The sequence below is a fragment of the Crocodylus porosus genome, unplaced genomic scaffold (genome assembly GCF_001723895.1).
Source record: "Crocodylus porosus isolate Cpor-Errol unplaced genomic scaffold, CroPor_comp1, whole genome shotgun sequence".
NCBI lineage: Eukaryota > Metazoa > Chordata > Crocodylia > Crocodylidae > Crocodylus > Crocodylus porosus.
The window spans coordinates 91710498-91736039 of NW_017728931.1; the positions used below are offsets into that span (position 1 = coordinate 91710498).

The following is a 25542-nucleotide window of genomic DNA, read 5'->3' on the forward strand; positions in this document are numbered from 1 at the left end:
CCACCAAACAACATTACATTTTACAATTGTTGTTAATGAGTTTTTTAAACCTTCGTCTGAAGGATCCAGCAGCAGACAGTATTGCCTCCATGCACCCCTGATCTGACTGAATACAGCAATTCCTAGTATGCTCCTCAAAGACACAAATACACATGTCCAAATGTGTGTGCACGCACAATAGTTTATAGGGTTATTTGTATGTGCTCCTGCGGTACTCAGTTATTAAAGTTAACCCATTAATAAGTAATACTGATGGTATGAAGAAATTGTAAAAGATGCCTTGTTAGCTACTGTATGGTCTGGCAGTGAGTCCTTGACAGCACAGTCATTATCACATTCTCTCTATAAATAAAAGAATGAAGCCACAGGACTTGATCACACAGATGTTTTGCCAGGTAGATAGGAAGAATGTTCCTAGTTTTACCAATTAATCTTAGCAGTGGTGACCTGATACAGTTCTGCCAGAAAAACCTTGGTGGACCTGGAATAAGAAGGCTTTTACTTACTATCCCCTTTCAAGATTAAATAATCTAAACTGAAAAGGGCTCTGTTATACCAGAAAAAGTGTGTCCACATTTAGACTTACCTTGGATTAATGGATCACATTTTAGCTTATACAGATATGATGATATAATAATGTAGACGAGTCCTAGGGAAGGCAGAAAATGGGCTTTTGTTTGGCCCCACCTTGCAAATAGATGACCTCTGTGCTTGTTGAGGTCCTGCTGAGATGAAATCTTTTGAATACCTTAAGTTGAAGGCTTAAACAGATCTTTGAAAAGCAGTGGAAGCTTCCCTAGATCACTAAGGTTGTAACCTCGCTACATAAACCTCTGATGAATAGCTCTACTCTATAGCAGTATATAGCCAGTTTTATAGAAGCTATTTACAATGCCTAAGAACATAAAAAGAAATATATGCTGAAACTGTTATCTTGTATAACGACTGGATTCAAGCAGGGATTCCAAATGACACTGAATTACACTTGCTCAATTTAATTTATAGAGAGTATGTAGTTACCAAGCCTGAAAAATATCAGATCAATAGTATGGGAAACAAATGGCCACATAACCAACTTTGTTTGAACTGCTGACAGATGGTGTGAACAGTGACAATATAATGTCCTTTTTGCTTCATGGTGGGGTATAAAAAAGAATATAAAAGGAAGTACAAATAACACTTTTCTTTCACTATTACCTCTCCTTTACTGTGATGACCAGTTGAACATCGCCCACTGCAAAGGTATAAAAAATTTCTTTGCAAGGCATCATTACTTTTTAATTCAGAAAGATATTTTTGCTACACAACTTCTATTACATGATCTGGACTGTTCTTACATGACCAATTTCCCTTGAAAAGACCTAGGACTGGTTTTGCTAGTAATCTAACAATGTCCATTATTAATATTTAAATGGATAGTTTGCTGAAAGGCTGTGTAAAAAGAGCCATGGAGCCCATTAGTGGTATAAGCAGGTGAAAACCAGAGAGGGGAGGACAAGTGCTTTGCCTCAGAAATCTTTAAGAACTGTCCACCAAATACTATGTATTTTAAGGTTCCACTTATGGTGATTTAAGCATCATATTAACAGTTAATAATCAGCTTTGCTTATAGGTACATCTACTATATTTACTTGAATAATTTAGCTAGTACAATGTGTAATAAGCCCCTAATAATTTAGCTTTAATTTCTCCTTCAGTTACAGCTTGGCAAAGATTCTTTTATTTTATTGTTTTTGGATTTTCATCACAAACCTCTGCATTCCTATTTTTCTACTGTTCACTACTCATGAATGACAATGAACGTATAGGATAAGCTAGTCCCTTTCTCAGTGCAGCTATTTATTCTAACCTGCATCTCAGGTCTTGCAACCAGCAACACAATTTTCTTGCATTCATCGCTGGAGAGCAACGCCACTGCCTCCTCTCGATTCTGGATGTCTTGGCCATTTATCTAGAAAACAAATGAAAGTGGCACATTAGTTTCTATTTCCACAAAGCAACACACAATAAAGGGCAAATATCAGCTCATTTGTGGTAAATGTATGGACAATGAAACTCGCACAATGGGCTCATCTTCAGCCCCTCAGTGGTAAGTGCCTTCACTCAATTATGCGCTTACTGTAAGAGCTGTATCGATCGCTGAAGGATGGCGGACATCAGAGGAAGCAGTTATGTTCATAAATGTCCAACCTGTGCCCTGGCAACATACATCTAGCAACACAATTAACCAGCCCCTGACAGGTGACGTTCATCTTTCTCCGTTCAGAGTAATGGAAGTGTCACTCTGAGATAATAGTGCTGGTGGAAGCAAGACCGGTAATACTACAGCTGAAATCAGTCATGCTGTATGCTTGTAGAGAGCCAATTAGAGGGCTACAGTATTATCTCTCACCAGGCAATACTTACAGGCCACTGCTTATTGCTGTTTCATTTAATCATTTTATATTTGTGTGTGAAACTCAGTGTCCAGGACCCCTACAATCACAAAAAAAAGCCCTGCCCCCAATGGGATAATCAAAATAAAAAATAGATCATCAATAAAAACCTGCTTTCCTACAACTTCTCTTTGTATTGCTGTTAGTGTTTTAAAACAATCACACTAATAACTACATGTATTTTACAGCCCTTTCCCAACACTACCATAGATGCTCCTTAAGAAAATCAGATTTCAAGTACAAATCATCTTGTTCTGAAAATGAAGGGTTTTTTTCCCCCATTTGTTGAATGACGCAAGAAGTGGATTTTCTTTGTGATGCCAAATAGCATCATCAAAAAACATTTGGCTCATCTGAGAATTATTGGGAATAGAGGTAAAGAGGGAATGATTTTAATACTTTTGTAGAATAAAAATACTTTCCAATGCTCAGTCCGATTAATCTATTTCCTCACCAATGACACTCAGTTTCAAAGCTTGTAGCAAAGGAAGACTGGGTGACGTGCATAGCCTCAACAGGTTGCTTTGAAGACACAGTTTTATTTAAGACTGAATAAAAACCCATATATATAGTAACTGTCTGACTGACAGTATGCAAGATATAGATAAAGCAAATTGTGGACTGTAAAAAAATGACACCTATTTAGTTGTCCACAAGTACCCTGATCTTAAATTCAGAAAAGCAACCACACAGGCCATGGACCAGGTTGTCAGCTTGAGTAAAATGACATAGTTCTTGTGAGTTCAATACGTATGGCCTGGTGGCTCAAGGTAGATCACTGTATGTGCATACCTGTAGCAGCTGGAGACTGCCTTATCATAGTGAAGGTGAACGGGACTGCAAAATACTCCACTTCATCACAACTAGAGACACTTATTTGTGCAAAATTTGGATGTCCATTAATAAAAGCCTAACAAGTATTAGGCAAATGTCATCACAGTCATCCTTGCAGGGTCTTTCCCTTCATTTTACAGATTTTGCTGAAAGGTAATTAGGCTAGTCTCATCTGCTTAAGAAAACAAGATTGGCTGTGTGCAGTATGCGAGTTTCTAAGGCCCCTGGCACGTGTTCATTTAAAGGCTCCATGGGATCTGATCCCCAATCCCAGCAATCCCACCTCTTGTCATGACACTTGTGACTGGAATCAGAGATCAGTTCCATTTGTATCCTTTCTCCTTGCTAGTGCATGGGGAGCCCAAGATCATGATTATGATAATGATTGTGATCCTGGGTTCACCCTCTGTTGGCAAGCTGAAAGACAAGTGCCCACAGTCCTGCATGAGGAAGGCTGCTATACATCTCTGACAAATGCTCAAACAAGCATTCTCTCCCCATTCCAAAGCCTCCTACTACCTACTCAAGGATTATGCTTTTCCAAACTTGAATGCAATCCCTATATAACAACATTGTCATCTTTCATTTCTCTGAGTTACCTCACCAATAAGAGTATATAGAGGGCCAATGCATTTTCAGATAGAAGAGAAAACCCCACATAACTCACTTAGTGTTAACTTTAATGATCAAATTCCTGGCTACATATCAGCACTGGAATTACAGTAATGCTATTCATCTACAAAAAATGCAACAGAATCTTCTTTTACCTCTTGAGCCTTGAATCATGAGAGAAGTGAATGTGATAGTCTCAAACTACTATCTGTTGGATGACTGTCTGCACTGTACCTGGCAGTCTAATTCACCCAGAAACATTTAAAGGAATAAAACAGGATCAGGAATGAATGTCATATACTATCCATTTAAATATTTCAATATGCCTTAAAATGGGAAGGGTTTTTCAACGATGTAGAAACAAACTAGAATTTAATATATCAAATACACTGGTTTTGATTTAGACAGTTAAATCAACATTAAGTCCTGTTTCCTCTTCACGGAAGGCATTTTATAGATACATGTGAAAAATAATTCATTGACTTTTCAGTTTCTAAACAGATCTCTGCATAATCCCATCAAATCAAAGGTCCATTATCTTTTTATATCATGAATGAGACTTCTGTGGGCACAGTTTTTATGGTGTAAAAAATATGTACCTTTTGGACTACAAAGATAATAGGCCACAGGCACCTGCACGAGGCTCAACACATTAAAATGTAACTTATTTCCTTTCTGAAATAAGGGCCTGTGGCACAACACGACCTAGGGGTGCCGTGAACTCCCCTAGCACCCTGCTACCATGCCAAATTGGTCTTAAATGCACCCTCTTTATCTCACTCGCCACGTCTTTGATGTTGATATAGTAAAGGGGAGGCTGCCTTTCTACCCTCTTTGGCATGGTGCCTTGATGTACCTTGGCTCGGTCTAGTCGCCCGGTGCACTCCCACCTCTGGGCTGCACGTGAGTCCCACCATCACCCGTGCCTTCACAGGTCCCCGGACTCATCTCCATTGCCTGCCTGTGCCCTTGCGGGCGCCTCCTGGCTTCTCCTGCGGCTGTCATAGCCTGCACCGGGGCCTGTCTCCCCGTGGCTCTCGTAGCCCGCACCGGGGCCTTGCCTCATGATTCCCCACCCACACTGGGGCCTTGCCTCGCGATTCCCCGCAAATCGAGGCTCAGGTGACCGTAGCCGTGCCTGGCCCTCCAGACCCTTTTCCCCAGTCTCATGCCCACTGGGCTCCTCACAATCAAGGCTCAGGTGGCCATAGCCGTGCCTGGCCTCCAGACCCCCTTTCCGGGTCTTGCGCCCCCGTGGGGCTTTTCGCCTGCGCCCACACTGGGATCCTCCCAATGCTGCCCACACTGGGGCCGGGGTCAGGACACCCCAAAACGCAGTGCCCTTTCTGGCACCAGCAACCCCCCACTACTGGGGAGCTCCTATGAGGCCTCCTCCACCCCTACAGCCTCACCCAGTCCTCTGGTCCCCGCCCGCACTGGGGCCCTGCCTCGCGATTCCCCGCAATCGAGGCTCAGGTGGCCGTAGCTGTGCCTGGCCCCCAGACGCCTTTCCCGGGTGTCATGCCCACCGGGCTCCTCATAATCGAGGTTCAGGTGGCCACAGCCGTGCCTGGCCTCCAGACCCCTTTTCCGGGTCTTGCGCCCCACTGGGGCTCCTTGCCTGCGCCCACACTGGGCTCCTCCTGATACTGCCCACACTGGGGCCGGGGTCGGGACACCCCAATATGCAGCACTCTCTCCGGCACCAGGACCCCCCACACTACTGGGGAGCTCCTCCACCCCTACAGCCTCACCCGGTCCTCCAGTGTAACACAACAAAACAGAAAACTCACACTCTTGTGTTCCAACACAAAATCGAAGCCGCCTGGCTAATCTTCATACATAGCCCTACTAGGGTTTCCTCCTCCCAGTATCCTCATGCAGACGCTGCTCAGGCCATCAGACTTCTCTGCTATGCCTGCCCTGCTTGCTCCAGCAGAGCTCCACCTTCCTTGGCTGCCAGAGGGGAACTGACCTCTGGCCTCAAACTGGCTTGTTTATATACGCCAGGCCCTGCCCCCTTCCGGTCAGCTGATCAGACTTGTTGTCTCGGCAACCCACACCTGTGCTGCCCTGGTGACTGGCAGCTGAGCCCATGTTACTATTTGTCAGTAGCAGGCACCTTAGTGCCCTGCTACAGGGCCACTTTAACCAGCTACCTTGTAGATCCTATTGTACTTAGATATGTTTTATTCCCAAAGCTGATATTGGGGTACAAAATACAGCTATGTTTTTTAGCAAAGATGTTTCCTGAGGAAATTAAAAAGACTGGCAGGATGGAATCAGATTGATCTTGCAACATGTACCTGAAATAATGATTGGCAGTTACAAAGCTGGTTATTGAGAAGCAACTTGCCATTACCTGCAGTTACCACTGGGGCTTCAGTGAAGAGAAGTCAAAATGTAAGGGTGGTTGGTTAGAAAAGTGTGAAGGGAGCTCACAAGCAGCAACATGAACTGAAGAGGGTTACTGAAGCCCTGAGTTTGGGTGTAGTGATGCATAGTTTCAGTAAACGTGCTTCTCTCTACACTGAAATCTGCTTTCCTTCTCCTCTCTGCAGTTTAATTACACGCTTTCCTTTCCTGCTGACCGTACCAGCTATAATTTCCTTCTGACTGAACTGGGAAACTGAAAGCCATGAGGTTCACAATTAAAAGGACATCATCAGGTTCCAAATCATTGTCTGGGGAGGGAACACAGCTTTGTACATGCTTGAAAATGCGGAACAAAGTCACTACCTCTTCCTAGCTCTACCTTCCCCGAGATCAGTTTTCAGGTTCTCTCACCCACATACCTGGTGGCTTCTCAGCTAGAAGTTCTGAATCCAAATAAGGTGTCTTAAATAAATGTGAGGTTTGATCATAATTTAGTGCAGTCACCCATGACAATTATATTTTAATGTCATCTTCTCAAAAAGAGAGTTCCATTCCTTTTTGAATATCCTGTTTGGCTAACTAACATCTCCCCTCCTTTCAAACCCATGCTTTTTCAAACAGTTCTCTGAAACATGTGCTTGTGGGTGGATACTGTCAAATACAGACTGTCTTGTTGGTTCACTCCTCAAATATTGCATACACAAGTCTTAATATTGTTTGATGAAACACTTTCAGTTGAATGTGAACTACGTTGTACCCACATGAGCACCTACACTGCAGTGCCCAAGATTTGTTTGGGCAGACAAAGCTGAAGCTGTTCATTATCTGAGATCTTTATATTGCTCATTTGTTTGCTAATCTGCTGTTATCAGTATAACCTCCTTTTTCTTTTCCATTGTACAGCAATCTGTCTTATTGCTGCTGCTGTTGAAGGCACTGCTGGTGTGGCCTGCTGAGAAGCACTGTACTTTATTGGAGGAACCTATATCAGATCTGTAGGGTAAATAAATCTTAGATGCTCCTTGAATGGATCATTAGAAACCAAGAATAAATAAAACATTTGTTTTCATGGTGGCTTACCAGAGAAATCAGGAAAGTTCAGTTATGAATGATGGAGGCAAATGATATAGGCAAAATTAGCCAAGCTCCTATCTCCAGTATATTAAATAATCTTCTTTACAATTAGTCCTTCTTTTCTATGAAAAGCTTCTTAACCATGGTAGGTATTACTCAAAGTTTTACCCAGATTTATGCTACTACTGAATAATCATCAGGGCACTGCCTCCCATATTTCTGTTTGCAGCAGCCCTATTTAGAATTTGACACTGAGATGAACAAATGAGGAATAATATTTGATCATAAATATGGCAAAAAAGATGTAGGATAGAAGTACATCAGCCAGAACAAGTTTGTCATTCTAGTTTTTAGTCCTTTACGTCCTACCCATAGTGTGTAAAAGACAGACATGAATTTTCACATCTCTCACACTAACAAAGAGAATTACCATCTGTTGTTAGCAGTCCATAGAAAGATTATAGCTCTTCACACTTTTTTTTAGGAAAGAGTTCAGGTAAAAGTTTATCAACACACACCTGCAAAATGCGGTCTCCTTCTCGGATCCGGCCATCTCTGGCAGCAATACTGTTTGGATCAACCTGCACAGAACATGAAAAGATTGTAACCTAAGAAAGATTACATTTGGAGGACATGCTAAACAGATTACATTTTTCTTCAGTCAGATGAACACACAACCTTCCCTGAATAATCACCTTGTTTTAGACAACCTTCTAAAACCTTGTTTTAGAAAAAGCCTAGACAGTAAGAGGTGAGAGCATATGCTTTTCAGACCAATATTTTTCCACACGACTGTCAAGTTCTAACCTTCAGCTGTCATGGACTGAGTATTAATGATTGAATTCTTAGGCTCTGGAAATTCACTTTGGACTGCAGTGATTTTGGAGCCTTGCTAATGAACAGTTGAGATCTCCACACAGACAGGTCTGTTTGCTTACGAAAGGGCATTCTCCTTTTATGAAAATATTTTCTGATAAATTATTCTAGTGGTTACTAATTTACTTTTTTCTCTAGATTTTTACATTCCTAAATAAAATTAAAAATAAACCCAAAGAAGCATCTATTGTACATAGATTACACACTGATGTTGTATACAGGTTCTGTTTGGAATCCGTTAATTTTAAGTTAGTTTAACCTCAGTAGATGTTTAGGGATCCCCTAACAGTCTATCAGAGACCCAATATTTCATCCCTGAGCAATGACCTACTGTTCATAGGGGTAATACTATCTATCTCCTTTCACTTGATGGTTATCTTAAATCATTTATTTTGCCTTGTCATGCCAAGAACCATTTTTCAAACTAAACATTTTGAGTGTAGCATTTGGCTTGCAGGTTACGTCCTCTAAAGATGTTACATATTATTTTCTTATTGTGCGTTGTCAGAACAGAAACTGATTCTGAAGGGCTTAATCAAGTATGAAAGATAATATAATTACATTTCCTTGAAAGGAAGGGGCTGAGAGATTTGAAGCAGAGCAATGCCCTCCATGTAGGAACAACAACGCATTTTAGATATAAGGGCATGTAGTATTAAAAGATTTCTTGACCTTTTTCTGCCTCATAAGGTCAAACAGATTTTAACAGTAGTGCTTATATACCTATGGGAAGAGTTACTCTCAACTAATGTTGTAGCAATTCCTTATTCTTGATCTAAGGCTCATTTTTTTAGCTTCTTTGACATTGTTGTTAGACTGTTATGGAAGAATCCTTTTCTCCATTGCCATTTTTATATGATTCGTTTTACTGCAATACAGAAGAATTCTTTCTATGAAATTCACTCTTTTCACGATCTTCAGGAATCTGTGATATATGTCCCCTGAAGGTGACAAACCGTGCATCAGATTCAGCCAGGACAGCCAATACCAAACTGAGATTCATAATATTTTTCCTTTTTCATACAGGAAGACAACCCTTTTTAAAATGGTTAGAGAACAAGGCATCTGAAAATCTTTTTGGGTTTGATATTACAAAGTATTAAATGTGTTCTGGAGAAAAAGAACAAGGGGAATTGAGAGTGTTCAACATCTTTCAGGATCAGATCCTCCATTTGTTAGTTAATAAAACTGTGAAATGTGACAGGACAAATCAGATTATTTGAAATACTCACTCCCTCTCCTCTTTGAGTATATAAGTTAAAATATGCAAGAGGCAAGAATTTCTTAGGGTATCTTTCACTGGAACAACTGTGTAGCGGAGCCAGAGAAGTTTCTGAATGCAAGGCATTCCTCATCAAGTCAAAAAGAAGGCATTGGTATTGTTAACACGACTGCAGTAACAGAAGGGCACAGAGGTGTGGGGATCAGAAGGTTTGCTGATTAAGAACTCTGCCTGATTTTCTCTGTACTTGTGGGATTTCATTCAAATCTCAGACAATTGTCAGACTTCTTTGCACTTTGCAAAACAGTGATGTTGTATTTACAGCATTCATATTAAACAATCAAGCTGATAATAATTACATTACTTGAATAACATAATTTACTTTCCTAAATTTATCTGACAGGTGTTGGCTAAGGGGCCATATTTCTGCAGTTAGGTCTCAGAACACTTGTTCTTATTTTTCTACTGAGTCCTCCCAAAAATCTTTACCTCACTGACATAGATTCCTGTGTCTTCCTCATCATCCGTTCTGTAACAGACAGTCAGCCCCAACTTCTCTTGACTGCTTACACGACAGAGCTCAACCTCCTACAACAAAACACAGGAACAGTGTGACATTTATATTGGAAAGAAAAAAGTACGCAGCAGAAATGGAGAATTAAGTCACTAACATTGTCTTGGTCAGCCACTGAGGAATTTAAATATTAACGGTCTTATAAAATCTTAGTGTTAGCCAATTTCCCTTTTCTAACAAGTAAAGCAAATCATGAGAAGGTAGACTGTACCATGCAGCAGCCAGGTAAGTACATGGGATTGTGTATTTGATGAGTAAAATAACTCTTTGAAAATTCAGGAACAATGTCCAAATGCATAAAAGTTTTAAGTTACGTAGGAAGAGTTTGGTAAGTCATGCCTAACCTCAAGAAATATGGGTGTGCATTGATTTTGTAGTTTTTTTCCTTTTGGATAATAGAAGCTGACTAACAGTATATTACATAGTCATTTTGTTCCTATCACTCCAACTATGGATTTATAGGAGAGAGGACAGACTGACTACTCATCAATCAATCCATCACACATGAATGTCACTCTTCCAACAGCAAGCTAAACGACAAAGCAAAACCATAGCTTTCTGTTAATAGCATAATTCATTCCCCAGCCAGTTCAGTTCCATGGTTTCATTGTGGGAGTTTTAAGAGAATTATAAAATGCTTCAAGGAACCTCCTGTGATATTGGACAGCCATGGCAGAAAATGGCAGCCATTTTTTGGTGCAGAAAATATAATCTGGGGGCTGGATGCTTCTGCAGTTGTGTCTCCTGAAAAGCATCTGTTTCACAGGCACCTGACATATTACAACTGCTACACTAGTGGGACTTAAGCATCTCAAGACTTTGCGTGGGTGAAATATATTGAAATAAGTAAGGTTAATAACAATTAATCCATCAGAAAATAGTGTTCTAAATTGTTTGAAAAAGGGTATCCTTAAGGCCTTATTAATATTAAATAATAATAACTTATTTATAAACAAAAAACATATGCACTTGATTTATAGCTGGCATTTTGTGTGCTGTGAGAAGAAAAGAAAAGGTGAAAAGAAAAGCTATAGAAGCCGTCTCCTCCCCTTATAAACTTCGCATGCAACACTAGTCATTGCATTCATGAAACACAAGGACTACCCCAGAGTTGGTACCTATAGCAGCAATAGACTTCCCAAAGGGCGAAGGAAGGATAATGTTAATCTGAGTTCTCTTAGTTCATCTTTCTTTCATTAGCACTTGGAAACACCATGAGAAAGAAGAGAATAAAAGCTGGTCCTCTGAATGTGTGAGGCAGCCACTATGGTCCAGAGATACCACACTGACCTTGGGTGCAATGTTTTCCAAAGAATGGTTTTGTGGCTAGGTCACTGGACTCAAACTCAGGGAATCTGAATTCTCAGTTTAGCCACATACTTCTAGTGTGGGCTCCAGGACAAGTCACTTAATCTAATTTATACTTCAGTTCCTACTATGAAATAAAGGGCTAGGATTGCACGAGTTTACTAGAATATCACAAGGATAAAATTCATTAATGATTGTAAGGTGCTTAGATACTAAGGAAACAGACAGAATTGTTCCAGCTGGGATAACATATCACTACACCGCTCTTACTGAAGGAAATGGCTCACAATCATGATATAGTCAATGATCTTCACATTGTCTTCATTTTTATTAGAGATGTTTTATAAAAGGGCATGGCTGGGCCACTGTTTATTGTACTCCTGTGCCTCCCATTGTATACAAGCATAATGGGGGCTCAAAACATGAACTAAATCTATCTAAAACCATCTTAAGACATTCCATGTTTTAAAAAGCTTTTAGAATATGAAAAAAGCCCCAAACATGTAGGCCCCCTGACCCCTGCTTTAAAAAGCAAGTTAGATGTTGAGAAGTGGAATTAGTCTATACTTCATGGTTTGTATGGCACATTTTAAAGTAGAAACGCAAAACCTTTTTCACTAAGAAAGATGAATCACAAATAGTGACCTGATTTTGGCATTGGGAGTAAAAGTAAGTATATTGAATAGAGGCCTATTTAAAACCCATAATAATTGATGCCTCCAGAGGGAAAGAACACTTGGCTAGAACTGTAATATTAGGAAGGAATTACAGTAACAAAATGGCTTCAATTACAGCAACAAGGTATACATTTAAGGACTAAAGAATCTCGTGGTCCCTTAGAGGCCTATAAGGAAGCCTAAATACACCATAAAGGACTGAGACTGGGACCTTTAAATCAAGGCAAATGAGGAGCTGTGCACGAGCTGAAATCCATTGACTTTCACTGTCCTGCCAATAGAACCTCAGAGTCTCCCTGAACTGAGGCTGGACAGGGACCCTAAGGACTGCTCTGATCATAATTTCTTGAGTGTATAGTGACCTTGAAGTTCTTTTGGATGATTCGTCTCAAGATGTTTGCTATAATAATGCTGCATGAATATTTTACATTGAAAATGAACCAAACGCTTCTGGATGATATTGGTTACATGAGCAAAATAATTTATATATTTACCTATTTAAAACATGAAACAAATGAGCATAAATGGCCAAAACTATGGATATTCCCGTAATGCAGTCTATGAAGTTTATTTGGACTGGCTGCTTATGTAATGATTTGCATATACTTGATTTTCATTGCTTACAGGGTGAAATGCATCAGGTCTACTTGTGTACACCACCTGAACTGCTACAGCTGGCTGAGTGAGGAACCCTAAATTCCCTGCTTATGGAGAGGCACCCCAAGGTGCTTCTCTGCAAGGGGGGAACATGGGCAGGTGCTTAGGTGGTTTGAGGGCCCCTCAAGACTGCAGAGCACTTGCCTGTGGTTGTAGGAGAATGCCAGCAGCTGAGGTTGCTTCTATTCTTCCAGCTCAGAGATAATAGATATCCGCTGGGATAAAGCAATAAAGAGTATATGAAGCACCTTTTGTTGTGCTGCTGATTTTTCTTTCATGTGGCACAACAAAGGTTATGGATGTTTATTTCCTTGGTGTTTGTGCCACCATAAAAATGTTTGTGGAGGCACAAATGGGTTGTCAGGTGGTATCTATTTCCACCCTTATTTTCATCACAGTTCTAGTGTCTTAGGAATCTTGTAAAAAAATAATGTAATATTTGGGAATTTGTGATGTGCATTAATCTAAGAGGTGGTATCAGAGAAGCAGAAGATGGAAGTTGGAGAAATATTAGGTCTGTATCCTTTGATGGGCAGCTATTTCTCCCCACAAAAAAAGTCTTCTGCTGAAGTCACTTTCAGTGACTGAAATCAAAATAACACCAGGTTATTAAATTACCGAGTGACTTCTGCTTTCTTTGGGTGGGCAGGACAGTAATTCAGCCCACTGGTACATTTAATTCAGTGAAAGCAGTACCATTCATTTTCTGCCATAAGTGATGTTTTAAATACATTTAAGTAGATCTGTTTAATCACTCCATGAAACATGAGAAAGTGAATTCCCAAGGTAGCTCACTTCTTAAGAATGGAAAAGATGGCTAAGGGGAGGAGGTCATTCTCTTGAAGGCCTCAAGAACAGGTTAAATTGGTCATCTTCCAAAATGATGGAGTAGTGGCTTCAGGGCTATAACCTTCTGCCTCCAGGTTAAAGGCCACCATTCCCTTTAGTGATGGAAAACCAGTTTAAAGGCTGTCAGCCTGGGGAGACAGAAAACCAAGTTAGGAGCTGTCACTTCTTTGGGAGAAGTAAAGCTAGGTTAATACTGTCATTTCTTCAACTGATAGGAAACTAGGCTATAAATGTCATCAACTGGATTGCTGGCTTTCTAGAAGTGATGAAAAAGGTTAAGGGCTATTAAAGGAGACCTTGTTAAGTTTCCACTAGTTTGCAGGTCACTGAATTTTCATACGGAGAGCTACAAGGTTAAGAAAATTTTTCTCATTGAAAACAAGTGAACAGCCCCAAAACAAACTGTCCCTACTGGGACTTTCTTCAAAGAGGCAAAAGCTCTGGGCCTTGCAAGCTATAATCCACTTGAGAACATTAGAATATATGTAGAAAAAAACCCTTTTTCCTCCTCCTCGCAGCTTCAGTTCAACAAGAGTTATTATTAACCTAGGGGAAACAGAAATGGAATAGTAATAGTGGGGAAAAAAAATCCTTTCCTTTTTGTCCATCCCCAAAAAATGGTTGGTCAAGTCCTGCCCCGATTTTGTTCAGAATTTTTCAATCTCCTCCTTTTGGCATTAGTTATTCCCAATAAACCCTTCTCCCCTTTGAACTAATTTAAAATGCTGCTGCCAGAAATGATCTTCCTAGCTTATCATTCTGCCAAGGACACTCATTACCCTTTGTTAAAGTATCTTCATTGCCTCCCTTTCTTTCGCAACCATAAACTCCTCATCTCTGTCTTAAGAGCCCTTCACTAACTCACAGCCCCCCTTGCAATGTTTACACTGTCTGATGCCAGCCTCAGTCACCTATTTCTCCAATTCTCTCCCAAGCATTTTCACACTTCATGCCATTCTGATCCAGTGAGTGACTATGACTCTCTATCTGCCAAGACACCTTATTACTTTCCTTTGTGTCGCACTTTATAATCCACATCTGCTCTAATGGCTACAGAAGTCTGCCACCTCATATGGCATATTTGTTTTGTCTTTTTACAGTATAAACTGTACTGAGTAGGGCTGGTCGTAGAACTACATCTGAAGCAACTGCAAGGAGAATGTGCTGAATTAGAATGCCCCTTAGCTACTCTGGGATGACCACTTCCAGGTCCCACAGCAGACCAGGAGCTATGGATGCTTTATGGCTTCCCATCACCCCTTCTGATAGACTGTGCCCTGTTTCATGGGTAAAGTCATTTTCTACCAATGTAGACCAAGCTGAATTAATCCCATTAAGGGCAACTTCATTGCACAGAACAGTTATAGTTTATCCAATATCTAAAATAATTGGAGATTTATAAAAACTTTAAAAATTATCTATGATGAACTGGACATATTCTGTTGATACTGACAGCATGGGTAGTGATGCTGTTCTACTGAATTCTTGTCAATGACAGCATACTTGTTTGGTTGCTCTGGTGTAATTCTAGTAAAAGACATAAAAAAGAATGACATTGTTCCGATCATTGTACATTTTAATGTCCTGCCTTACATTGCAGATACTGAATTATGTCTCCTTTTATGTCTACTTTCAGTTCCTTCCACTTACTACTTAGGCTTCCATTTCTGTTTGTGAAATGCATTAAGTCTAGTGTACTGTATTTGCAATAAAACTAAAACATGCATTTCAATCACTTAGGAGACATGGGATGGCTCTTGTTCTGATAATATTCCATGGTATGACAAATGGAAGGTCTATATTTGTCTGTTTCATATTTAATACATGGCATTCTAGACTGGAAGACGCCTGATACAATGTTGACAAAATAACCTTGTCAATCCCCTTTAAAACTTTTTTCTGTATGAAAACACTGGGCCCATTTCCAGCATATATTATTTAGAAATGTAAAAAGAACAGATCACCATAGCAAAAGTAAGAGGAAGGACATGTGGACAGAAGTCATTTTCTTTTTTCAATTGAAGCAAGAACTAAGATTTTCTGATAAGGCACTGGACACATTATAGGCAGCTGAACATATGCAAATGTCTTCTTTTGACGATATTCTAAAATGAACTGGAGAACTTTTTCCCTACTTTATCTATGATAATTTGGTTATTTATAATGAAATTGATAAAACCCAATTTCTCAGATGGCTTTCCAACAAGTGTTCAGATCATTAATATTTTTCCTATAGTCATAAATAAGGCATTGAGCAAAGAGCATTATTTGTATCTATAAAATAGTCCTTTTTTTATTTCAGTTTAGAAATTAAATATTAATGGGGAACAATTCAGGAACAAATCTGAGATGTACAAGATCTAGGTTCTAATCCTTTATTTCCTGTAAACTCAGTGGGCATGTGTCGCAGGTGCCCGGCTTCTATAAAAAGTGGGTACTGCCCGGGAAAGAGCCCCAGCAGTGAGTAGGGAGCCCCAGCTGTGGGTTACCAGGGCAACCAGAGTGAGCCTGTGGCACACACCTGCCAGCTGTTAGCAAGGGGCAGGGCCTAACTCACATACAAGTCCCAGGCCCGAGGCCAGGAGGGAGTTTCCTGTCAGCCACCAAGAGGAAAGGAGCTCTCCCAGAGCAACCAAAGGGGAGAGGCCTGTCTGCAGGAACTGCTTCTTCCCTGTTGAGGAACAGAGTATTCCCCGGTAGGGTGATTGATGTTATAGCCGGGCAGTTTGGATTTTATGTTATAGCCCAGGGGCTTGTCTTTTGTTTGCTGTTTTGAACAGTGGCTTGGGTGAGGCTATTAGGGGATGGAGGAGGCCTCAGAGGGGACCTGCGGTAGTGAGGGGGCCCCAGCATCAGAGAGGGCACAGCATTGGGATGCACGGACCCTGGCACCAGAGAAGACACAGCACTGGGGGTGCCTGGACCCTGAGCACCAGTGAGGGCACAGTGCTAGACTGGGACCACGGAGAGCCCGAGCGTGAGTGAGGGTGCAGAGCGAGAGACAGGGCCGCAGGGAGCTCAGGGAGGACAAGGGGGCCAAATTATAATAACATCCAGACCAAACGTCAGTACCATTGGTGAGGCTTGGGCTGTGGTGTAGGGGAGGAAAAGGAGCCACAGATATCGCCCCCTAGCATCGGGGCAGTAAATGGGAAGCTTCCCGCTAATTAACATCAATTAATCAATTAACAACAAGGCATGGCAGGCAAGAAGGCAGGGGTTGGCCCATAACAGGTGGGCGGGGTCACCAGTAGATGGACCCTGAAGAGGCGCTCCTGTTACAGCATGATACTTAACTTTTCTGTGACTGCCACTGTGTAAGGTGAAAATTCATAAATAGGGGTATTATGGAGCTAAATTAATACATGTTTATAAAATGCTTCAAGGCAACTGGTTAGTAATGATATGGAAAGCTCTTTAAAAATACTTCAAATACTGAAGTTCCTAAAATAGTCTTCTGATATCTTTTTAACAAATAGGTGTGGCATGATGAAGAAAAAGCAACCAAACCAAAAACAAAATTATAATTGCCATGATCACTCAGTCTGTACTACAATATTTTACATCAATGGTACTAAATGCTGTAGCTACTTATTATAGGCTATAGTTCTGAGGACAATATCAACTTGCACATAATGGGTTAAAAGGAGGAAGTGTAAACCATATTAAGTAATACTAATATTCTTTTTGTTTCTAAATTGAGTTAAGTTAGTAAAATCTGGTTCTCATTAAAATGGCAGAACGATCATACTGACTAGACCCTAAAGCTCCAATATCCTTGATAGCAGCTGGTCTTTCTACTGAGGACTTCACAACAAAGATAAGATGTTCTGGAATAGGGCTGTCCAAGTGGCAGGGAGCTGCCCTGCACATGGTGCACTGGCAGGGGCATCTGGGTACACAATACAGTGTGTGTGTGTGGTGGGGTGAGCAAAGGGTACAGCAGCACAAGCACCTGGGCCTACTGTGCAGTGCAGGGGACATGCAGCTTCCACTCGCATAGCCCTTGCTAGTCATGACCCTGCTAGTGGGACCCAAGGGGCATGCATCCTCTGGCATCCTCTGGCCACTTACATCTAATAATGAATGAATAATAATGAATGGTAGTTTTAATATAGCCTAATTACTTTGTGCTGTCATCTTGGAGTGTAAGAATTGGAATTCTAAATTAAATCTAGGTCTGTTGAGTCCTGAAACTATTTTGCTTCGAGTACTGGCTCAATACCTGATGTTTTAGAGAGAGAGCAGTAGTTTTCCCCACAAAGTTTAAAAAGAAAATATAAAGAATACAAATGAAGCAAGATGGACATTATTACTGGTATCTCAGCTTTTCTTTCCTAGCTGAAGTAAAGCCTGAGAAGCTGATTTAATGTTCATTCTGCTAATGGCATCATTGACTAAACAATTAACTGAAATAGAAAGGGCCAAGAGCAGAGTAACTTAAAGAACAACTGACAGAAGAATGAGCCGAGAATATTAATTTCTATGTATTTTAAAAATTGATTTTTTGTTTATTATAGTGTTTCTACTTAAAAAGAACTTCACAATGCAAAATGAATTACTACATAGTATGGGTATTGGGGAATAGATGAAGTCAATCGGACAATTCATATCCTTAAGTCAGGCATGTTCATTAGTACCTTTCTTGGTCAGTAACAATATGGGGTAAGATCATCTTCTAGGATCAGTTATGATTTGACTGTCCCCCATTTTTTATCAAGATTACCAAAAAGGGTTGCCGTGAAACAGCCATCTTAATGTTACCTGCTTCTTGCAAGTGGTCTCTATAAGGTTATAGACCAAGTTTTTGCTTCTTGAGAACTACGGCTCTCTGCTAGTCTCAGAAATTTGTCTAGTAATCTTATGCTATTGTTATTTCTTCTATACATGCTTTGTAATGGTTTGAACACACTAATTAAACAGCCTTCTTGTGGAACAGTTATTGATAATATCGCTCTAATCACACACTGCTTCTCTTTTGCCCACATGATTAGAGGCTACCCTTTTTCATACTGCAGAATCACCTATCATTTAGGTGGCTGCTTCTTGCAGCACTTAGCCTTTATATCCTGCTTCTGAATTATACAAGTTTATTCTCAACCATTCTAATAATCACAAACACTATATGAGATGCACTCTCCTTCTGAAGGCAAGTAAAATGAGTGGAGAAAAAGATTGGGGAACAGGGCTATCTGTTCTTCTACAATACAGCCCTATGGCAGGGGTGCCGAACATATAGCTCAGTGGCTCGTTCTCAACTGGGCAGATGCAGCACCTTGGGGTGCCATGAGACCCCCTTAGGCATGCTGCAGCAGCAGCAACCAAGTGAAACTGCCCCACACGCTTCTCCTGGTGGGCAGCAATGCTGCCTTGTGCTGTGCAGCGCTTCCTGGTCTGCAGTCCCCGTTTTTAGAAATTGATCATTCTTTATATGAGCTACTTCTATCCATGGAGATAAAGTTGAAGATATAACAAACACAATTTATTAATTCTGTTTTGGGGATAATATTTTAGAAACCTTTTAAAATATTTTCATGAACATATATTATTGGTCAGTTCTTTAAAACATGTCAGTGAGGTTATTTATAATATGTGATGATCTCCAAAGACAGTCAACACTTGACTTATTTAAAAAAAGATTGTATAGACACTTAACACTACATTTTGGGGAATATTCCTACATAGTTAGACAGAGATGGGTGGATGGCCCAACAAATTTACTGTACCACCTTACGTAATCTATATATCCAAGTCTAATTTCTATTATTATATGATAAATCCATTTAAGAAAAAATAAGTATTTACTAAAAATCATAATATCAGAGACAGCAAAAGGCAACAGAAAATTTTAGTCCACTGGAAAGGCTCATCATTTATCACCTGTAAGATCAGTTAAAGATGAAAAATCTCTGTCTAATACTTCAGCTCTGCGAGAATTGTTTGTTCAGGGTGGGCCAGGGTAAAGAAAGAGTTTACAGGACAGATTATATACAGGAAATGACTATGAATGGAGCTTTCTTAATTGTTTCAATAAAAAAATAGAAATGCTTAAGATCCTACAGGGAAGGTGAGTTATAATGAATGCCAACAAAGGTTCCACAGATCTAAGAACTATAGCAAGGCTGTTTACACTTATGTTCTCTTGTTAGAGGATTTTCTATGAAATAAGTTAATGTCTATATGACAGAGGCTAATTGTAGGGTATGCTTAAATGTTTAGTATACAAACTGTGCAATGTATCCAGCATCTGCTCTGGAGGTCATCATATACCTTTTATTTCATTCTTTCCCCAAAGAGTAAGTTTAAATGTAAATGTATTCTGTGGCTTTAATTTACAAACACTGGCCCCTGTTGTGCTTAAAAAGCAGTACTCTTAATCACAAAAGCTTCATTCTTACTCCTCCAACACCTTCATTGCAGAACGTAATGAGTATCTTAGGATTTTAGCAGCACTCCTTCCATCCACCCCTTGGGCTTTTCTATTTCACAGAATTTACAACCCATTCTGCTAAACACCTACAGAGAATTGGTCAAGTTCAAGATTTCTCTTTTAAAGCTACTGAAATTCTTCAGTTGTGAAAATAAGTTAATGAAATAGCCCCCCTTTTTCCTCTCTAACACTCCCAATGTGCTCTGTTATGCAGATTTTACACAGACAGGCACATCCACAATGTATTTGGGGGCTATTTGGATGGAAATAGAAAAAGCTATGGAGCAAGACAGAGCCAGTCTAGATGTAAACAGGCTGGAACTGCTGGCAGCTGTACTGTTACAAATAAAATTGCATTCCCTACTGTCTTCTCACTTATCAATTTTGACAGAAGACTGTCCTGACTTCTCATAAACTGCATTGAAAAGGACAAATCACATTGGATGTCAGATTTGCTGGAATGGATTTGGTTGGTAGCTTACCACAAAGAAACTGAGACTTATCTCCATTCCACATGGTGGAGAAAGACAATGCTCTATCTAGGCAGTGGGGGCTGTACCTCACAGGATAAAGTAACATTTAATCCCTATCTTTTTTTGGTCGGGTCTAGTTTTGGGAATATCTGACACAAGATATATAATTTTCTTTTACACCCCAGCAGAAGTGCCATATTCCAGCATGTCTTTTGCAAATACAAGATCCAAATGAAAACATAATCTAGCATGGAAGACAGATTTAAAAAATAAGATTACTTTCCTCGCTCTCATTTCTCTAGGTACAATTAGGGTCACAACACTGCTTTGTCTCCATGTGCAAGATTCCCTCAGATGTCAGCATATGCTAGAAAACAGTACCAGTGTTAGAAAATTGGTAACAGAAAAAATACAGCATTTGAGTGCTTATTAAATTTTTCATTCCACTATTTTGGATGAAGAATTTTAATAACTTTTGACCTAGACAAATAGGTGACAAATCCCTGGTAATAAGCATGCAATACTATATCGGTAGCTATTATCTTCCTGAGGCTTTTGTAGAATAAACTGCTGGCATATAGCACTGTATTACACAGAAGAGCCAAACAATGAGGTATCCCCTGAGGAATGGCTTCTGCAACTGGCATTGTTATATGTTTTTCTACTATATAGGACATGCACCTGTGTGTCAGTTGTTTGCAGTAAAAGACTAGCAGGTTGGCTTGCTGAGCAGGGGCAACAGGTGGGCAACACCTGATGGACAGGTAGCCTGAGGGAGAAAGTGGGTAGGTCTGGTTTGAGAAAGAAGCTGTGGAGCTAACTGTGAGAAGAGAGCCATAGCTACCAAGATCACCAAGCTATTTCTGATGCACAAAGTGAGTACTGTGGTAGATCCAAAGTGTTAAGAATACACAAAATATTAAATGCTGTGAGCCCTTGTAGGGCTGATGAGGCCTTGCTAGCCTGCTTTTAAATTTAAGCCTTGAGTTTGAGGAACTCATGGCAGACTTTCAGGGAGTGTGTCTCATAAACAAGTCAAAGAGAAGGAACATTGTTTCAGGATTATACACTAACTGCCTACAAAAGGCTCAAGAGCTGTCATCACATCCTCTAGTAAGTCACAAACATCCACTTGAACTCCATTCCCCCCCTGCCTACTAGCTGACAGAAGTATACTGAATTTCGAAATCCTTGTCAAAAGACTAAATCTCAATAATCACTTCTTGTAGCATGTATTAAACACACAGCACCTTAAACTCTCAAACAAAAAGCAAATGCTTTACATTACCTTCTGGACAGCTATACACACTGGAAAATAACATACTCTCAGCTTATTTTGTTATCTTAAATACAACTTGTTTATTTTTAGCTTTCATTATCTCTCATTTTACCATCTCCACTAATACTGCATCTCAGGAGCTACTGCAGTCTTTGTTATTTTCTCACATTGACTTCTCTCTCTAGATTTTTCTTTTATCCTCAGGCAATATTCCTTGTTTCTGACACTCCACATGGCAAAATGTCCACGCTGTTTTTATTAAAACTAACTTACCTGGGTCATAAAGTATTTAGATCCACTTGTGGGATGCCCTAGGATTGAAGGGCCCCTCAATGAATTTGAACCTTCCTGTAAGAAAGAACCAGAGGACGATGCTGGACTACTGCTCACATACAGCAGACCCACAGCACTATAGGTTGTATCACTGAACAGCTTTTGCAAGCATGAGAGAGATGTTCTGGGCAGAGGTGCTCATGCCTTGGAGTCGGGACAGCTCTCCTCTGCCCTGTGGAGATTACCAGCCCCAATCGCCATGCAGCTTGGAGGGAGCTGCCCTGGAGCCAGGACAGCTCCCCCCACCTCGCCATAGCCTAGGCCTGACCCCTGTTGTTCCCCACCAGCTGGAGGCTGGCACCTGGGAGAGCCTGGAGCTCCCCCTGGCTGCTGCAGGGGGGGCGGAGTAGGGCAGAAGCAGTCCTGGACTGAACTGCTCCCGATGGGAGTAAATTTGCTCCCAACAGGTGCATGTTCAGATGTGTGTCCAGGCGCAGTTTAAGTTGTGAAAAGCAATGCTTTCTCATCAGATTAGAGGGGTGTTTTGGTAATGGCAGTATCTATTATAGAAGTTATGAGATATACTTTAGTCAAATTGATTTAGATCCTCTAGATCCTGATGAAGTCTTCACTGTTCCTGAATGAAGCTCATTAGAAAATGTTTCCACCCTCCTAAAAATTTTGATGAAAACAAGAAAAAATCATTTTCAAATAAATTTATTGTGAAAAATGTGACTTTTCAAAAAACCTGTAAAACCTGTAAACTGAAATTGCTTTCCCTTATATTTTGAAAATGAAAATAATGCAAAAAATATGAAAAGTTTAAACTGAAAGCAAAAACTACAACCTACACCCTTCTTGAGTGTTACTTTGATCTCCTTCCTCTATCCAATCTGCTGTTCTCCCTTCTGTTCCCTACCCTGTACTTCCTGCCTGATTTGCTGCTCTGGTTTTTTTTGCTTCCTGCCCTGTGCTTTCTGTCCAATTTGCTCTAGTTTCTGCAACCTGCTCTATCTGCTGCTGTGCTACCTGTCTCCTCCCCTGCCTGCCATGTGCCACCTGTTCTAAAGCATCTACTACTGCTGGAGACTGGGCTAGGGGGACCATTGGTCTGAACCAGTATGGCATTTCTTATATTCTAGAGAGGATAGGAAGGACTGGGGTCCAAGGTACATACCAAACCCTGCTTACAGATGTTAAAAAACAAAACAGTGCTTTACTTTAAACTTGGTGCAGTCCCATGCTGGGCCCAGCACATGCCTAAAAGAGGCAGCACATTAGTTGGACCAGGCTCACCTACATCTGTACAGTTTGGGTACTTTAATGGGGCTTTTTTGGCACTTTTATCTAATAGCTGATTGAATCAGCTTTTGATAACGGCTATGAAAAACTTTCTTTTACAACGTACAAGTGTGTGGCAGCTGCTCCTGAACCAAATTCCCAGCTCCATTCAAGTATATTTAAAAGCCCAGTCCCTTAACCTGCAGGTTTCTCTAAACTGCAATATGTGCCCTTCTCTAAGTGATGAGCTTCAGACACACAAAATCCTAAAGTCTATGTGGCTCTCAGATTTCAAATTTAAATTAACTGAGAATCAATGTGACATAATTAGCTTTCATTTTTTACAATTTATTACACTTGTAATGCATAAAGTCACACTTTATCTTTGCTGTATTTCAAAATGTTACTGCCCAGCACTTGGCTCTGTAAACATCATTATTACTGCTGAGTGCCTGCCTTGGATTCGAAATGAGTGAGAAGATTTATTTGCTTCATCAGCACATTCTAAACATCCAGCCAGCCAACCAAAATGCAGAAGATACAACAGATGTTCTAGCATCTGCTATGAAGAACTTTTATGCGGCCAAGAGAATATTCAGCTAAATTTTCAAACCTTTACAGTTTCACATTTGAATATTCTTGATCTAAAACTGCATAAATGGTATTTGGAATATTAATTAAATCAAGTTACTGAACATAACGATTCAATTCTAGACAGATGCAAAAAATTAACATACTTGCCTGTGTTACAGTTTATTATTTAAATATGTTAAATGCAAAAGACTATAAAAAGGCAATGTTAAGACTGTACCTTCAAAAACCCATGAAAGTGTGTAAATTGAAATTACAGAAGCAATACAGCTCATCTAGATTCCTGCCTACCTTATACAGATACAGGCACACAATGATACACAGTGGGCATGTCTACATGTGCATTAATGCACCGCAGTTATGGCGCATGAAGTCTAGTACCTGTGGGCATTTTTACACATGTAAGTGCTACAGTGCCAGGCGCTTTGAAAAGTGATGCACTGTGATGCTTTCAGTTATATAAGCAGTGAAACGCACACCGGTGCTGAGAAAACTGCAGCGGCACGCTTTTGAACTAAAACACATTGGAGGTGCTTTAGTTCAAAAGCACACCGCTGCCATTTTTAGTGTGCTGATATGCATTTTGCCACTTATACAACTGCACGCAGTACAATCTACTCTACTCTGAAGCAGCGGATTTTTGGCATGTCACAGGACAAAAAAGTATGTGTATAAATGCCCTGTAATAACAAGTACTAACTCAATGCGCAGTAACCAGCACTATTGAGCAGTAGCAGTGGCACACTATCAGTGCTACTGGTGCCAGCAGTGGCACAGGTGCATGCCTTTTTAGTGCTGTGATGTGCTGATGTGCAGAAGAATTAGTGTACTGCACATTTAGCATCTCATGTAGATAAGCCCAATGATTTTTTTAAGTTACTTCTTTTTTTTTCTTAGTAGCAATATGACATTGATGAGTACATCGTCCGTGCTGCCTTTCAGCTGTTTAAGTGTCATCCAAATATGCTACAGCCCTCACTCCAAAACACAGAGGTTGATGGTGACAGTCATGAGATTAACTATAAAGGAATGTTATAAACAAACCGTTGTGTTGTATACCACTGTCTATTTCACTTGCACTTTATCCACTAATCCATATCCTCCAAGACTGAGCAAAATATTCAAAACTCTCTGACAAGCTGCCTTGGTCAGTAAATTAATAAACAGTTTTTCAGAAAAATTCTCTTTTTGGATTTTTCCTTTGTGAAGATGACTTCTAAGGCCCAAGGCATGTCATTTTTAGCCATGGTTTAAGTTTTATCTCACTGGCAGCTATCAGTCTCAGGAGACCAGGGAGATTATGCCTCTGGTGTGTTACTGCGTACCACCACAGCTTCTTGAATGGCTGAGGAATACAATGCATGACAAGCAGACCCTCTGACAAGTTGCTCATATAAACTCAGTTGAACTTGCACTGGCACACCGAGTACCATTTAGTCTTGCCTGCCTCCAATGCCTCTTCTCTAGATCATCTAGGAGGATAGTTGGTGAAGTGCTGAGGTCCCAGAGGGGAGGGGAGCCAGGTGTCCAAGGAGAGTGGTCGCTCCTTAAGTAGACAATCCTCCAAGCCCAAAGGAAGGTAATCCCAACGAGGATCAAAGGGAGCAGGAGAGCACACAAGCCTCCGTGGCTCACCAAAAGCATCTGGGAATGTCTCCTTGCTAAAAAGGAGGCTTACACCCAATGGAAAGAAGGGGTCATCACCAGGGAGGACTATTCTG

General features: G+C 40.5%; 1 protein-coding gene across 1 annotated transcript in view; it reads right to left on the reverse strand.

Annotated features, from left to right (window-relative positions):
• Positions 1-25542, reverse strand: part of PDZRN4 (PDZ domain containing ring finger 4) — a 170864-nt gene that overhangs the window by 19537 nt on the left and 125785 nt on the right. Inside the window, exons 4-6 of the mRNA XM_019543374.1 lie at positions 9919-10017; positions 7850-7912; positions 1850-1951 (exon numbers count right to left, since the gene is read on the reverse strand). Coding sequence (XP_019398919.1) covers positions 1850-1951; positions 7850-7912; positions 9919-10017 — 264 coding nt within the window. The remainder of the gene's footprint in view (positions 1-1849; positions 1952-7849; positions 7913-9918; positions 10018-25542) is intronic.